Source organism: Heloderma suspectum, chromosome 4 (assembly GCF_057233095.1).
Source record: "Heloderma suspectum isolate Gila_16-S chromosome 4, 16-S_ref, whole genome shotgun sequence".
In the NCBI taxonomy this organism is placed as follows: domain Eukaryota; kingdom Metazoa; phylum Chordata; class Lepidosauria; order Squamata; family Helodermatidae; genus Heloderma; species Heloderma suspectum.
This window is the reverse complement of record NC_139461.1, coordinates 210974054-210989787: the sequence shown is the minus strand read 5'-3', so window position 1 is coordinate 210989787 and position 15734 is coordinate 210974054. Positions and strand designations below refer to the sequence as shown.

Sequence of the window (15734 nt, the reverse complement as noted above, 5' to 3'; positions counted from 1 at the left end):
CAATACCGTAGGATTTATTTTTCTACCTTAGCCCTCCCATGATTTCCCATCCCAATAAAGCGAAAGAAGAAGATTCTTATAACGTCAGATTTCTACCACTACAAAGAAGAGCAGCCGTTCACTTCCACATACCCTGAAACTATGTCCGAGTTGGAGAAGAGCTATAAACGGGCGTGGTTTAGGACCCAGAAAGCCTCGTCAGGCGGTAGTTGTGCAGATCGCTGGGAGACTCTAAAAGGGTCCAGTTTTAATTCTGCCTCTAATCTCTGCAACAGCCGTGCTTCCCACAGCAGCTCAAGGTTGGGCTGATGCTGACCGGGGCTTTGGATTTTTCGCTCCCAATCGCCGCCAGAAATCATATGTCACTGGCTCCCTTGCAATGGAAGCCCTAGAGGGAAAAGTGGTCTGAGATGCCCGAGCCTGAGATCGCGGTATAAAGGAGGCGCACAAACATGAAGACGCTGGTGGTAAGTCGGGGGCAGGAACTGAAATGATCCCGGATCGCCCCTAGGACCCGAAAGGAAACCCACCAAATCTGGCGCGGGAGTTGTCGGGAGAGCGCAGCCGTTCCGAGTCGGGCTGGTTGATTTATCTCCGCGCTGTATCGGGCGTGCAGCTTGTCCTATTGATTGATTGGCATTTTGCTAAAGCCTGCAGGGAGAGGCGAAGAACTTTCAGCCTGCCCTTCCTGGGGGTTCGTGCCGTCGTGCAGCGGTTGGGGATGGCGGGGAGCAAGAGCCTGCATATCATTGGGGGGGGGGGGGATAAAACTCTGGTGGGGCTTAAGCGCAACAATGCCGAGCAGGCGCTTCAAACGCACCGGCGAAAATGTCCGAGGAGAACGGTAGTAAAAGGAGAAGCTGGGCAAGTGAGAGGAGCCCGGTAAGATAGAGACAGAAAGAGAGAGAGAGAAAGACTCTCAGCCCAACCCACCTCACAGGGTTGTTGTTGTGAGGAAGAAATGGAGAGGAGGAGGATAATGTAAGCCGCCTTGGGTTCCTTGCAAGAGGAAAAAAGGCGGGGTATAAATGCAATAATAAAGAAAGGAAGAAAGCGGGGAGGGAAGGACACTGGAGGGGAGAAAAGTGAGGCGCAGGGAGAGAAAGGACCAACAGAAAAGCGAATGGTCGGGAGGGCGACACAGCCAGCTGCAGTTTTCGCAGGGCTCCTCTGCTTCTGGAAGTTGCGGAGACTGCAAATCGACGCGTTCTTCTTCCTGCCCGGTCAATAATGTCAAATGTTAACTCGGTAGCAATGGAAGGAACGTTCCGCCCCCCCCCCCCCCCTTTCAAGACTCTCTCGGTTCGAATAGAAAGCGCCCAACCGGTCCAGAAAAAGTCAAAACTTCCACAGGCTACCGAGAAACCGAAGGGCGCCCGTCCCATCCCCCTCCATTGGGGAGCTTGCAGAGGAGGGCAGGCAGGGGGGCAAAATGAATGGCCGGCTGTGCTGATAATTAACCAAAGTGGACCCACACAGACCCACGGACGTGTGCCCCGTCCGCTGGCGGCGCCGCCAACTTGCAAACGGGGAGGGGGGAGCGAGGGAAGAAGCGGCGGGAAACGAGGAGCGAGGGAGGACTTGTGCAGTGCGCGAAGCGGGCGGCGGGGAGGCGAGGCGGCGGCAGTTGCGCTCGTGCAAGCTCAGACCTCGGCGCCGCCGGGGCTGGCGGTCGCCTTGCCGTCGTCGCCCCCTCCGCCCCGGCTTCGGGGGTTGGGCCCCCGTCCCTTCCCGGGGAACGGGGGCCCTCCGGGTCCGGCGCGTTCGCTCAGTGTGTCTCCTTGCCCCCCCTGCAGCGACATGGGCTGGCTGTGTCTTTAGCGCTCACCACCATGTGCACTAGCTTGTTGCTCATGTACGGCAGCATCGGAGGTGGTGGTAGTGGAGGCGGCGGCGGCCGGAAAGAGCAAAGTCAGCAGCAGGTGGCGGCGACAGCCGGCCAGAAGCCAGAGAACCAGCATCCAGTGGGCAGCACCAGCCAGCGACGCCTACCCGGGCTTCCCGACCGCCCTTTGGAAGGCTATATCAGTGTCCTGGACCACAAGGTGAGCGCCAAGAGCCCCGCGGCGAAGGGGGGGGGGGCTGGGCTGTTCCCGCCGCCGCCTCCTCCTCCTCCTCCTCCTCGGCATTGGGCACCAAGCCAGCGATCGACACGTGAGCCCGAGAATGAGCTCTTCTGAACGACCTCCTGCCCTTGGGCGGCCCGACAAGAAGGTTTGAAAAGGAGGAGGCATGCTGTAGGGAGGCCTGAGGGCAGAAATAAGATACTGCTCCCTGAGCCATAAGGGACACCATAGGAATTCGGGGTTGTTAATAAAATAAGAGCAGTGCATTTCTCAAAAGTGTTGACGCTTTTGGACAGAGCGTGGTGGGAGGTTTTTAGGAATCATATTTCCTTTTGAAGGATTGCTCCATATTCTAGATAATCTCCTGTCCATAATGGAGTATTAACAACAATAATTTATTTTACTAACATTGTTTGATGTTGAATCCCATCGAGCAAACACCACATTTCTTCCCCTGCTTGTTAGAGATGTGCTTGGTTTGGTGGTTGTCCACGCTGGTTCCAAGACAGTTGGGAAGCATCTTACAGCAGGCTCTATTGCCCTGTAGGCTTTGGTTCTTCCATTAAAACTTCCAGACAGAGCTCTGGCAGGACCTAAATTGTCTGAACAGATAAGTACTCTTTGTATAAGTACATTTGCAGAAGTGGTTTTGTAAAAAGAGGACAGCTTCTAAAGGCATCCTTTAATTTAAAGTAAGCTTCACCTGCCAACTGTAGGTCTGTCATGGGCAACTTCTGCTTCCCAGCAGAGCAAGGGCTGTAATGCTGGTTTCTGGAGCTCTGTAGAATCCAGACAATCAATACTCACCCGACAATAGAAAAGATGGTACAAAAATGTTTTCGTGGGTTTTTAAATTTTTATTGTGCATGCAAATTAAGACCTCCCCATAGTATCTTGATGAAGGATGGTGAAGGGGTGATACACACTCCATGGCAGCCTTCTGTGGGACTTGAACTCTCATCAGCACTAGCCAGCATGGCCAAAGGTCAGGAATTCTTGGAATTGGAAGGCACCAGGTTGGGGAAGGCTGCTTTAAGAACATAAGAGGAGCTATGCTGGATCAGACCAAGGGTCCATCTAGTCCAACATCCTGTTAAAATTGGTAAGCTTAAAGTCGGTAAGAATCACATTTAATCTGGCCCATTCCTGCTTTGGCCCACCTGCAGATAGAATGCATCCGCTCCCCAAGACCTCTCCCAGATTGGAATTTGACCTTTGGACTGAAAAAGGTTCCTGCCCCTGATATAAAGTCTCAGAATCCTTGAAAGCCTTGATAGTGTGCTGTTTGCCACATTGGATAGGCTGGTGATGCAGTTGCATTTTATCCATAAATCCAGTCTGAAAAAACATGGGAGGGTTACTCAGAAAACACTAGAATGTAATAGGCTAACAATGACATAATGTGAATAGCCCATAAAAAGTGAGTGAGGAAAGGACGGCAATTCCAGAGAAAATGGCTACTGTGGAAATACTGTAAATACATTTAGAAATTAGGTACTGGAGCATATGTCTGAACGGCACACTAACATGGAGAATGTTGCAGAACTTCCATCTCAACTTCATGTGATAATTGGTTATTTATATTATAGTTCCTTTATCATAGTATCATACATAATTCTCATGGTTTCAGTTCTGACTATATCTCAAAAGTCAACAGCTGTTTTTCTCCCTTTGATGGAAGACTATATTCCTGATCTCTATAGCCTTGATCCAATGAAAGCAAACTTGTTCTTTCAAGACAGGAATGCCAGTGTAATGTTCAGGTAACTTAACAAAAATGAAGCTGTCAGTGTCCAGATTTTTTTTATTTATTTTTAATAATAATAAACAACAGAAGGTAATGCAGGTAATTTTAAAGTAAATACCATGAACTGAACTGATATAAAAAAGAAAGTCTAGCATTACACTTAATACTTTCAAAAATAAATCAATAAAGGAATCTGGTTATTCCAAAGTGACTTGTTGGTTTTGGTTGTTAAAATTCTTCTATCCACTACTGACTCATCATTTGGATTCTTCATATAAAAAGTAGTTTCCCATAGAAACAATGGAAGAAAAACTGCCACGCATAAATGAGTTTGTATTTTCCAAAGAGAACCATACCAAGAAAAATTCTGGAGACATCAAATTTATTCTTAAGTACTTGCAGAAAACATGATGGCCAGTATACTAGATTTAATTAGACCACAATTATTTGTGTGCGCGTGCACATAAATATGCAGAGAGAGAGAGAGAGAAATGGAGCAGAGGACAGTACAGTTAATTAAGTGTTTGGTGAAGAGTGATTCTACAAATAGTTCTCTGCCTCTATAATCTCCAGTATAGAAGAACATAGTTGGGGACATAATTAGTTTGTGTAAATCAATGGGGGATATTATTAGTATTTGAGAATAAAGAGAATACCCTTCATTCTGTTCTATGGAGACCCATTTGTAACAGTTATAAAATATAGTTGGGAATCTATTGAGAATTGCTGCTCTGTCTCTTCTAATACAAGATAAGGCCATTACTTATTGGATGATGGAATATATCTAGAACTCAATTTAAGCTTTATATTAATTCAATTCATGGTGCTGGAGAGTGAAGCTTTTCAAATATGTAAGGGACATATTATTAAGTATATTAATGGTACATTTGCTGCATATAACAGGTCCACCAGGGGGAGTCTTTATTCCAGAAAAACGTGGAATCTTTGGGTTGTTACAGATTATCATTTTACCATATATATATTTCCCTGATTTGTTTTTCACTTTGTACAATCATATTTATTTGAAACATTTTTATCCTTCTCTTCAGTCGAAGAGCAGCTTACAAAAATCAATAAGATAGCCCTTGCCCTCAGGTTTACAATCGAAAAGACATAACACAAAACAAAAAGGATTGGGAAGGAGGAAGGGAGAAAAGAAATCTTGGACTCTAGTTCTTAGTTAGAGAGCTCTTATAATGATCAGCTGGAATGGAGACAGTTCAAGGAGAGGAGTAGCTAAAAGTTGCTTGTCTGTTAGTAGAGCCAGTGGAGTGGCCTGCTTCCATTCCCTCCCTCTACTGCAGCTTGATGGAAGGGCAGTTGCTGGATGGCAGCTGGGGGAAGAGAAAAAGCCTGATGGAGTTGGCTTAGAAGCAGAGCTGATGGAATGATCCAGTTTCCTTTCTCTCCTTTTGCTAATCTAGACAACCAAGCTACTCTGAGGACAGAGGGTTTACCTCAGGCAGCCTTCCCAAAACTGGTAGCTTTCAGATGTTTTGGACTGCAGCTCTCAGCATTCTGACTATTGGGCTGATGGATGGCACCAGGTGATGGAAGGGCTGTTTGTTGTATCTGTTGGGCTGTTCGTTGTATTTGTTGACAAACCTATTTGTCCACAGGTTTGTGCTCTTTATAAGAAGATGGATGTAGTTCTTTTCATGGCACTTTGATAATGAAATAGCTAGTTGTTATTTTGACAAGTCGCAGCTTAATTAAAATGTTAATTTAATTTAACATTGTAGTGTGTGTATGTGTGCGTGAGCGCGCGCGCATGGTGGAGTTGGGGTGGTTTAGGCCAAACAATCAAGGAACCATTTAGTTGGTTAATTACCTTGTCTTTAGCATTAATAGATTAACAATGCAATCCTATGTATTTTTATTGAGAAATAAGTTCTCCTGATTTCATGGGGCTTATTCTCTACTAAGTGTGCATAGGACTGCAGCCTAAGCATCCAGTTTAAAGAAATGTTATATTGCCTCTCTACAGGTGAAATTTTGGGGGTACTTTAATGAAGACAATAGTTCATCTTGTTCAGCTAATGTAGGGAAACCATATATTGTTGGGAAATGCCATTGTTCAAAGGAAGGGCATATACTGAGAGTATTCACAGCCATAACCTCAGTCCAGTCGTTGGTTGATGCATGTCCACAAACTCATTCTGAATTCTGCTGTGCACAGAAAAGAAGGTTGGTTTTTTGTATGCCCAGCCAATGTTCAATACTGGGAACAGATCACTATTAGCCTCTAATTAACAGCACAGGTGGAACAGAGTCCCCTTCCCACTGCTGCTGCCCACACACTCTAAATCTCCTCAAGAGAGTTGGTGAACACTCTAGAACAGATTTCTGAGGAGAGGGAAGTGGGGGAGAAGGGGAAGTTCATGCCCATGATGTTGGCTGTTGCTCAATATTTCTTGTAAGTTTTAGAGTTTAGACTGTGGCTTTTTAAAAACAGATTGCTGGCTTATTGTAGGGTGAAGTGGTCACTGCTTTGTCTTGAACCCAAGGTGGATTTCTTAGTGTGTTGCATTTTTCCTTTAATAGCATCTGTGCTGACTAAGTGTAGGGAGCAAGCATACCCTACATGTTGCTTCACCACATGTTTAGAGATGACACAGATACACTCATCGCACAAGTGAACATGCACCCAGGCCCTGAATCAGCCAGACCCTACGTTCATTCATATGTTGACTGTGTGTGTGTTCTTGATTTTGTTCACTGCAGCTTTACAGTTTCTCTTAGGCTGAGAAATTGCATTACTGGTTCATTTCATTCCCATTGTTATTGCTTAAACTTTCAGTGTGCATTAAGCGATAACATTCTGTCTGTATTACAAAGGAATGGGACAAAGACAGAAAATGGTACCTTTTGCTACATGCCAGACTGCTAGTTTCTTTGCAAGCAGTAGTTGGCCATGACTTGGCATCAACTCTGTCTGGAATCTTTTGAAGTACTTTATCCATTATTGTTGCTAACTGTGTACCAATAAGCTTAACATGTAGCATGTTTAAAATTCCACATTGCTATGTATTTGCTGTGGGAAAATATAGGACCTTATTCTTCTATTCCTACTGAAGTATCTTTACTGTAGTTGTTGATAGTTTGACTATAAAGGTGAGGCTCTGACCCAGCAAAAACTGTTTTGAGTGTAGTCAGTAGGCTGGAATGCCATTTAATTAAGGCCCAGTGGTATGGCAAAGGTTATATACACAGTAAAGTGTCACTCAGAAATATGATCATATTTCTCCCATAGAAGTGAATGTATTGATAACAGTCCATGGAGCAAGCCTATATGTGGAATTCAGAGACTGGGAAAGGGAATTTGGGCCTTGGCACAGAGGCAGAACACATAACTAACAGCAGCAAGATGAAGTGGTCGTCTCAGATTACTCAGACGTAAGAGCGAGGGTGATCCCAGAGGTTCTACTTAATGTAGAGCTGGTCCCCATATTTCTTCTGCTGCTACGTGGAAAGAATTTCATATTGGCCTCTAGCTGTGAGGGTGAAAAGTTCTACACTCTCTCCACCAGCAGCAATAACTTATATAATCAAAAACTGCGTTAATGCTATATATGCAAGCTAATCGGGTAGTTACAGCTATTCAGCCTCTGGCCACATCATACATCCGAGGCATAATGTTATTCTGCATAAATTTGTCATCTGTGGTGTAGCTTGCTCATTGCCCACACCTGCTCACAAGTCTGAGAAAATCCTAGTTACCGGGAATGGAAAGATCAAAAGGTTTGAATGGCTTCAGAAGATTGACAACTCTACAAATACATCAAAATTGTCAGAAATGTGTTTTGCATGATTATTAGCGAAGTATTCTATCTCAGTGTAGTACAGACATCTCCCCCTCCGTTTCATATTATATATCACAGGTGAGAGCCTTAATGTATATTAAGGGGGCATGGCTGGCTTTTAATGCAAACAGCCAAGATAGAATTTCTTGGCCCAGTAGCATTTTTCTTAAGAAAAATATGGGCTTTAGCTTTGAGTTTCTTTTCTTTTTTTGTTACTGGCCTTCTGCTTTAACTTGCCTTACATTGCTCAGTAATGCATACAGATAATGGCATGACACCCATGACACAAAGGTGGCATTGATATTAAGGACTATGGTGTATTAATTTAGCTCCTAATTAGCGTAATCAGCTCAGCTCAGCTTTGGTGCTGATATAAGCTGATTTGACAGCACAAAGGCCACTCTCAAGGTGAGGCTGAACATTGCATTGTCTTTGCTTCTGTCCTATGAAAGGCCTCTTTATTTGCTGTTTTCCTGTTTGTTTTGAGGCTGGTTTAATTAGGGAATCATAAACAAATGTCTGTATTTAAAACCACCGACACTCTTCAGTGGTCTTAATATTTGAAAATCTTCAGAAAAGACAGAAAGGTGCATTGAGAAGTTTCACTTTTTAGAGGGGAATGTTTGGGTTTGTAGTGTTCTAACAGCAGTACTGTGGAGTAATGCATATAGACTGCCCACAGTTCTCTGGAATGTGGGGTTCTTGTAACTGCTAATAATGTAATATCTGGTATATAATGTAATATCTTGTTTTAACTAAGGTTGCTTTAATCTGGGTTTCTTATTATTGTTAGCTGCCTTGAGCACCATATTTTTGGTAGAAAGGTGGGGTATAAATCAAATCAATAAATTTGATCAGGGAAAGCTGTGAGGAGAAAATACATAGCACAAGTGATAAAGATGTATTAAATCGGGGGGGTTTACATCTCCTTTTTAATAACTCAGGAGGTTAATACATGAGTTAGAAATTTTGCCCTTTACATTTTCAACTGCACTTGTGCTTTCAAAAACAGTGTTATAAAATAGGCTGTTTGGCAAGGAATAACTGGAAGACTGAGAGGATAATGGATCACAGCAAATTATGAATTGTGAATATGCCCTGCTTTTTTCTTTCAGACTGTAAAATTTGCCTTACCAGCCATGTCAAAGTAACCTCCAGTTTGTAGTGTGTTCAAGTGTGTTATTAGTACGTGTTAGATTTGCTATGGCTTTAGCACCCATAAAATAAATATTTTGTAACATCTACCCTCTGCCTCATGTTAGATTTGAATAAATTTTGCCCTTTGGTTATGGGGAGGTCAAGAGTAGTTGAAACAGTTGTAATAGCACTGGATAGCACATTAGTCCCAGCAGTTTTCTCTAAGGGAAAATAAAATTCAGTGCTGAAGAGCTGTGGAAACATCTACATCTATATATGAGGCACAGAGTATATAGGGACCTTCAGGGGAAAGTGGTGTACTTTGGAAATTGTTTAGTGAGAAATAATCGGGTATAAAAGGACACCGTTCTTCTGGAGATGGCATTCGTTATCAGGAACATTTTCTCTTTCCAGTCCTCCAAATAGTGATAAAACATGTTTACACTGTTGCTTGAGGCTCCAGAGTATGGTTTCCCAACTTGTTTTTCTTCCTCCTTTTCCCCCATCTCCCTACCTAAGTTTAATTTCATTCTTTGTACATAAACCTCTCTTCTGTTCCAGTGAAATTCACTTCTGTTGTTACATATAGCAGAGGATAGCTGTTAAAAATCTATGGACATAGCTTGCTTTCTCTCTTTTTATTATATGCCAGGACTGCACAAGTTACAGCATATCATGTCAAAAGTGCAGCCCACCAGTTTTTATTGCCTCACAAAGGACTGAGGCATTGCATGTGCCCTAGCGGGCCACAAGTTTGACAGGTCTGCTGTCTCACATGACACTTCTTCTTTCAAAGCTCCTGGAGTCCTTAGGTGGTGGTCCAACAGACCAATGATGGACTCAAAGCTGCACTCTGGGTTACATTTAAAAGATACAACTGTGCACATGGCAGTTACAGCTGCATAGAGAGATGGATGAAAACTGGAGCTGTTACTCTATTCCAGGAATCTCCGTTGGTTAACTGTGTGAGTGTTAATTGATAATATTCAATAGCAGGCATCACCTTTAATATAAAGTAGTGTTTCACAGCAGGCATCCTCTTTACTTAGAAGAGTCATCCCACCCCATCTTACACTCAGGATGGAGCTTGCCCATTTTTGTATGTAGTGTACTTACATTAAATATTTTTTTTAAAAAAATCTGCTTCCCAATTTATCAGGGCACTCCACCTGTTTTTAATTAAATAATCAAACCAATTAATTGACTGACCATTGCAGCTCTAGTGGAAAGTTATTTTTCGAGGAGTAATACATGAAAGAGAAACATGCATTAACTTCCTCTTATTTTCACATATCAGCTCCTGTGAGTAAAGTTGGTAGCAGCTAGAGAGATCAGAATTCATGTTGGAGCTTTTGCATGAATTTTAGAGGTTAGCTTTACTGTATTGTAGCAAATAAAAAAACCTACCAAATTTAAAACCTTTTGGAATGGATCAATGACAGAAATATGAACTCTTAATGGCAGCATACAACACTTGGACAGTTCTGTTGTGTCACAGGGACAAGTCTTATAAAGCTGTCTCAAAATATATATTTGCATCAGCTTGTTGATTATGACTTTATTTTATGCATCTTCCAAGGCCTGTTGTGTTGTGTATGAGTACATTATGTCTTATTTATGTTACATTAAGTGAAAAACAGTGTTTTAGGGAATAATTCATATTTTAACTTTCTCTTGCCATAATAATCTTGGAAAGCCTGTAACAGATGGGAAAGAAAGCTTAATGCCACTTGAAAGCTCAGACTTAGATTTGAAGGAGGCTACATTAAACACCGTCTTGGAAGCTCTTAACAGACTCTTTTAAAAATCATTCAGTGCGCTGATGTGAAGTCCATGGAAACTATGTCTGGGGAAAATAGGGAGTAATGTTAGAGCAATATTAAGGTAAGACTTTTGGCAAGAGTAATCTGACATGGTGTGTTACATTTAGATCGTGCTGACAAACGTGGCCTTTTGTGTAACTAGAAGTGTCCTTTTGTATCAGACTTCATAAACTATCGTGATTTCTTCCTCTCTTCCTCTCGCTCTGAAAACATTTCAATAACTGATTTACATCTTGTTCTTAAGATCTTTTCATAAACCATGTTCTCTGTATCTTTTGAAGGAAAATTACCAGACATTGTGTTATGTTGGATTTATTAAAGTTGTTCTCTATACAGTAATGCACGTAAGATGTGTTATGTGCCTTAAGGATAAAGTTAAGCTTCTTTTTCAAGCATGTTACTGTGGCAGGGGTGTTAATCTTCTACTGTCACAGCCTGGCTTGCTGTGGTCTTAGTCTAAGCAGCATGTAAGTGCAAATACATTAGAAGGAGTCAACCTCTCAGATATTTATGTTCTACCATATTTCCATAGAGCAAAGGATAAAAAGGGGACATTGTGTTAAATATCCTCTATAGGAAGACTGGAGCTTATACTTATCTGGATCATAATTCCTTTTATGTCTCTACACATGAAAGATGAAACTAAATTTGCCACACACAAAAATCTATGAAAATGAGATATACACTTGGGGACAGGAAAATCATAACACATTCTGCTTTTCCCTAATTAAAATTCCATGGGGTTGTTCATGTTTTATTACATCAGTAATTACTCTTACTTTTTCCCTTCTAAATTGCACATTAAGCCACTAAGGAAGAATGTGCTGCAGTTCTAGGGTATATTTGGACAAGGTAATATGTTAAAATATTTGCAATCCCCTCCCCCTGCCCAAATTATAGGAATGTTATCTCATGTTAAAATGTTCAGTATAGAGCCAAGGATTACATTTTAAATTTCTAGACTTAACAGGGCATGATATAGTGATATTTAAAGGCTTGCCTTCATAGACTTATGCATATTGCATATTTAAGGCTCAAGTGGATAAATATAATGTTCTTACTTGTAATGGCCTGTTCCATAACTTCAGAAGATGTCTGTAAGAGACGGTTATTTTTAAAGATGACATCTATAAGTGCTCCACTAATCTATTCCTACAATTGAACTGGAATAACTGGGACATAGGGACAGTTCTAACAATATTCCCTGCCCTTCCTCACCAGTCAGTTGTGGAGGGGACAACTGCATGTAGTTCCTCCCTGTCCTGCCTGCACACAGAGATATATTGCCCAATTGATAACTATGTGATAACTATGTGCACAAATCATGAGGTATCCTAAAGAAATTGACCAGGTGATCCCATGTAGTTGTACATGCATAGGAGGCAGTTGGATGATCCTTCTATGTATGTACAGACAGGGACTGTGGATGTGACAGCATGTAAGTGGACAGGGAAGACCTGCGTGCACTCACTTCCCTCAAGGCTTTTCACCAGGTGGAGGGTGTGTATTGTCAGAACTAACCTATGCTTTACTTAGCCCAGTTCACTTGTAGGAGTATGTTGTGCTTGTAGATGCCATATTTTAAAATTGTCAGAACTGGCATCTACAAGCACAACATACTCCTACAAGTGAACTGGGCTAAGTAAAGCATAGGTTAGTTCTGACAATACACACCCTCCAACTGGTGAAAAGCCTCGAGGGAAGTGAGTGCACGCAGGTCTTCCCTGTCCACTTACATGCTGTCACATCCACAGTCCCTGTCTGTACATACATAGAAGGATCATCCAACTGCCTCCTATGCATGTACAACTACATGGGATCACCTGGTCAATTTCTTTAGGATCCCTCATGATTTGTGCACATAGTTATCACATAGTTATCAATTGGGCAATATATCTCTGTGTGCAGGCAGGACAGGGAGGAACTACATGCAGTTGTCCCCTCCACAACTGACTGGTGAGGAAGGGCAGGGAATATTGTTAGAACTGTCCCTATGTCCCAGTTATTCCAGTTCAATTGTAGGAATAGATTAGTGGAGCACTTACAGATGTCATCTTTAAAAATAACCGTCTCTTACAGACATCTTCTGAAGTCTATTCATGCCATAGAATGAGGAGACAATAAAGTGGTGGAATGGATTGTATGTCTCAAGATAATGATCCTAATGTTAAAAACTCCCTGCCTGTAGAAAATTAGTGCAATGAAGAGTTAAGCTGAGCTAGGACCTTTCGCTTAGGTTGTTTTATTATTTTACTTACAGGGAGTGTATTATATTGGAGTGGAATAAATGTGGTTACCCCATCTACAGTCTGAAATTGATTCCACTCATTCTGGTAAATGGGTAGACAAGTATTAGCACAAGTATATTGGTTCATCAGGATGTTGTTCCATACAATGGGTTCAGTACAGGGAGTCGTCCTGTACTGATAGTTTGCTTGTTATGAAATTAAGACTGTTCTAAAGCGTGCGTGTTTGTTTTCTTCTCCAATATAATACTTTGCAAATCATATTGCAAATCATAAATCAAATATTGGGACATACTGAATACCACTTCACAAAACTGTTTTTCCTCTTTCGACATCTTACTGCTACTTCCCTCAAGAGTGTTTCATGTTTCCTTTTTAGTGAACTTCGGGGAAGTGCAAGATTTGACTTTTTTTCTTCTTAAAGGACAGTGAGCACACAGCAGTGCACTCTACTGAGTCCAAAAGATGGAGTGGTAAGCCTGATAGCTGGTAGGGGAAAAAAATTGGTATCAGACTGGCCAGTGCAGTGTATGAACAGTGCACGAGGGCTTGCAGATGCCATCACAAATCCTACCTGCCAACAAAACCTCCCCCATTCACTTCAATGGAAGGAGCAGCAGCGTATTGGTATGATTGCAGAACTCCTTCCAGTAATGAAGTGAATAGGGAAACCTGCACACACTCGAATTTGGTGTAGCTTATTTTTTCAAGCTCCCAATCTTGCAGGGCTGCTAGTCCAATGAGAGGGGATGGAAGTAATTCCTCCTAAGAACTCGGTTCCTTTTTGTTAGCTTCTCCCTTGGTCTTTCTCAGTGTTTTTATGGAAAGCACTAGTAACCAGCCAAGGCGGTTCCTCCCGAGCTACCTGTTCGTGGCCCACCACATTTCATCATGATCCAACCACCGAGATGTTCTCCAGGCATGTTTTTGCCCCCTTGTAATGTTGGTTGTCTTGTATTTCCCCTTTCAGTGCTTCTTCAAGCTTTGCTTCCCATACTTTCTGGGCTGACAGCTCATGCATGGTTACTTGCAGTCAGTCCTGGCCATATAGCAATAGCGCACAGCTGTAGCACAATGCTAGCGGTGTCAGGATTAGAATGTGCTACTGAGGGACCATGGAATCCCAGCATTTTAATACTTCAAGCTAGTGCTGAGTTGCAACCCTGGAGGTTTACTAAAAGGTCAGTGCTTTCCTTCATAAGCTACTGACCTTTCTTCTTGATTATCTTTGTGAATTGCTGCTGTCTTTGGGTTAATAGAACTTGGTAATCAAGGAGCTGAGACTGGGGGCCTGGAGAAGAAGTGACAGATTGGTTAGATGCGAGGTAAATACAGGACAAGAGAGCAGCATTGACATTATGGGAATGTAAACAGTAATAACCTTCGCCTAGAAATACAGAAGGGATATAGGCATTGTATCATAGTTGATTTCAGCTTCTCTGAGATTTTACCAGAGATAAATGGGATCTCTGCTAGTAAATATCATTTCACAGGGATTGCCTCATGTTGTCCCCAATCTTGTGGGCAAAGTATTTTGTATATTCAGTAAGGAGTATTCATACTTTTAATTCTTCTTGAGCCAAGGGAATCTGAGAATAGCCACAGGTATTTTGCATCCAAAGTCAACAGAATGGAGAGACAAAACAAGATCAACACCTTTATTTAAGTGTAAGGGGTCTGCAAATAGCCTTAACATCCTCTCCAGTATGGGTACTCTATCAGGCTGTGGTAGAGGAGCTTTCCTTCTTCTACCCCAGTCTTTTTGTGCAAGCTCCCCAGGCTCAGAGTCAACAGCTATTCTTTCACCTACCCAAGGCTCCTCATGGTCCCCGTTAAAGTACCAAGAGGGCCTACACATTCTACCACAACCCAGGCCACGCAGCTTTGTGTGGATGAATCAGGCACACCCACAGAGGGAGATCCTCCCCCCTGCTCCCAGCCTCACAACCTTAAGATGAGCAGGTCTGAGGAAGCCTCCCTTTATTTTATAAGTAATAAATAAATAGGTCTTAATAGATGCGGTGCTATTTCCTTCCTGATAGCGTCCTGCTCCAGGAACTATGAGGAAAGCTGAATTAGATCACTTGTCTGGAACACCTCTTTGCAAGGCATTTTGTGCTTTGTAGGAAGCACACTTTTTAATATACTTGCTTTTTCGGAGAAGACCACAGTAAAAGAAAATACCAGGAGTGAGAATGGAATGCTATGCTTGACTTAAGAACAAACATTTTTCTACTATGTTTCAGTCAGTGGCATTCTTACATAATTATCAGACCATGGTATACCATGGTTGCATGCCTCACTCAACTCTTTAAGGCCGTTTGCGCAGTTGCAATAGCTCTGTGATGTTCAGTGATACAGTATCTCAGGTGAGTCAGAAGATGAGAATGGAAACGTCAAGGAAGAGTCTGATAAAATCGAGTGATAATCAGAAGAGCAATCCGCTGGTTTGGATGGGAACAAGCTACAGTGAGCATCTGTTTGCACACACGCCACTCCTCCAGCACAGCCACAAGGGTTGGAAGCTTTGGTTCCATTTTTAATTAACTGCATCTTGTTTCATCTAGACCCAACAAATCCAAAATATGGTTGGAAACAAGCCAATTAAAACCATTGGTATGTAGTTGGCTTGTTTCAACAAACCATAGTTAAGATTAACTATTATTTAGGGTTCAAACATCACACTTTGATTTCCAGACATAATCAAAAACAGAAGCAAAAACTTCCAATCTCTTCCTTGTGACCATACTCAAGGAGGAATGTGATGGGACTGCATGAGTCTGACACTCCCTGCGGCTTACCCTTTATCATGTCCAATGAGTACTAGATATGGGGAAAAGGAACTCCATGTAAAATCCAAGGTTATTGATGAATCTCCTCTAACTTATCAGTGATTATGTAAACATATCCCT

The 15734-nt window shown here is 42.3% G+C and overlaps 1 protein-coding gene across 2 annotated transcripts in view; it reads left to right on the top strand.

The window, feature by feature from the left end:
* Positions 1-243: 243 nt before the first annotated feature.
* ST6GALNAC5 (ST6 N-acetylgalactosaminide alpha-2,6-sialyltransferase 5) overlaps positions 244-15734 on the top strand; it is a 116028-nt gene continuing 100537 nt past the window's right edge. Inside the window, exons 1-2 of one of the 2 annotated variants that reach the window (XM_084852183.1) lie at positions 244-467; positions 1797-2045. In XM_084852183.1, the coding sequence (XP_084708309.1) occupies positions 453-467; positions 1797-2045 (264 nt within the window). In that variant the 5' untranslated portion in view covers positions 244-452. Of the gene's footprint in view, positions 468-566; positions 883-1796; positions 2046-15734 lie in introns of those variants that run through there. The other variant, XM_084852182.1, reaches the window with a different exon arrangement.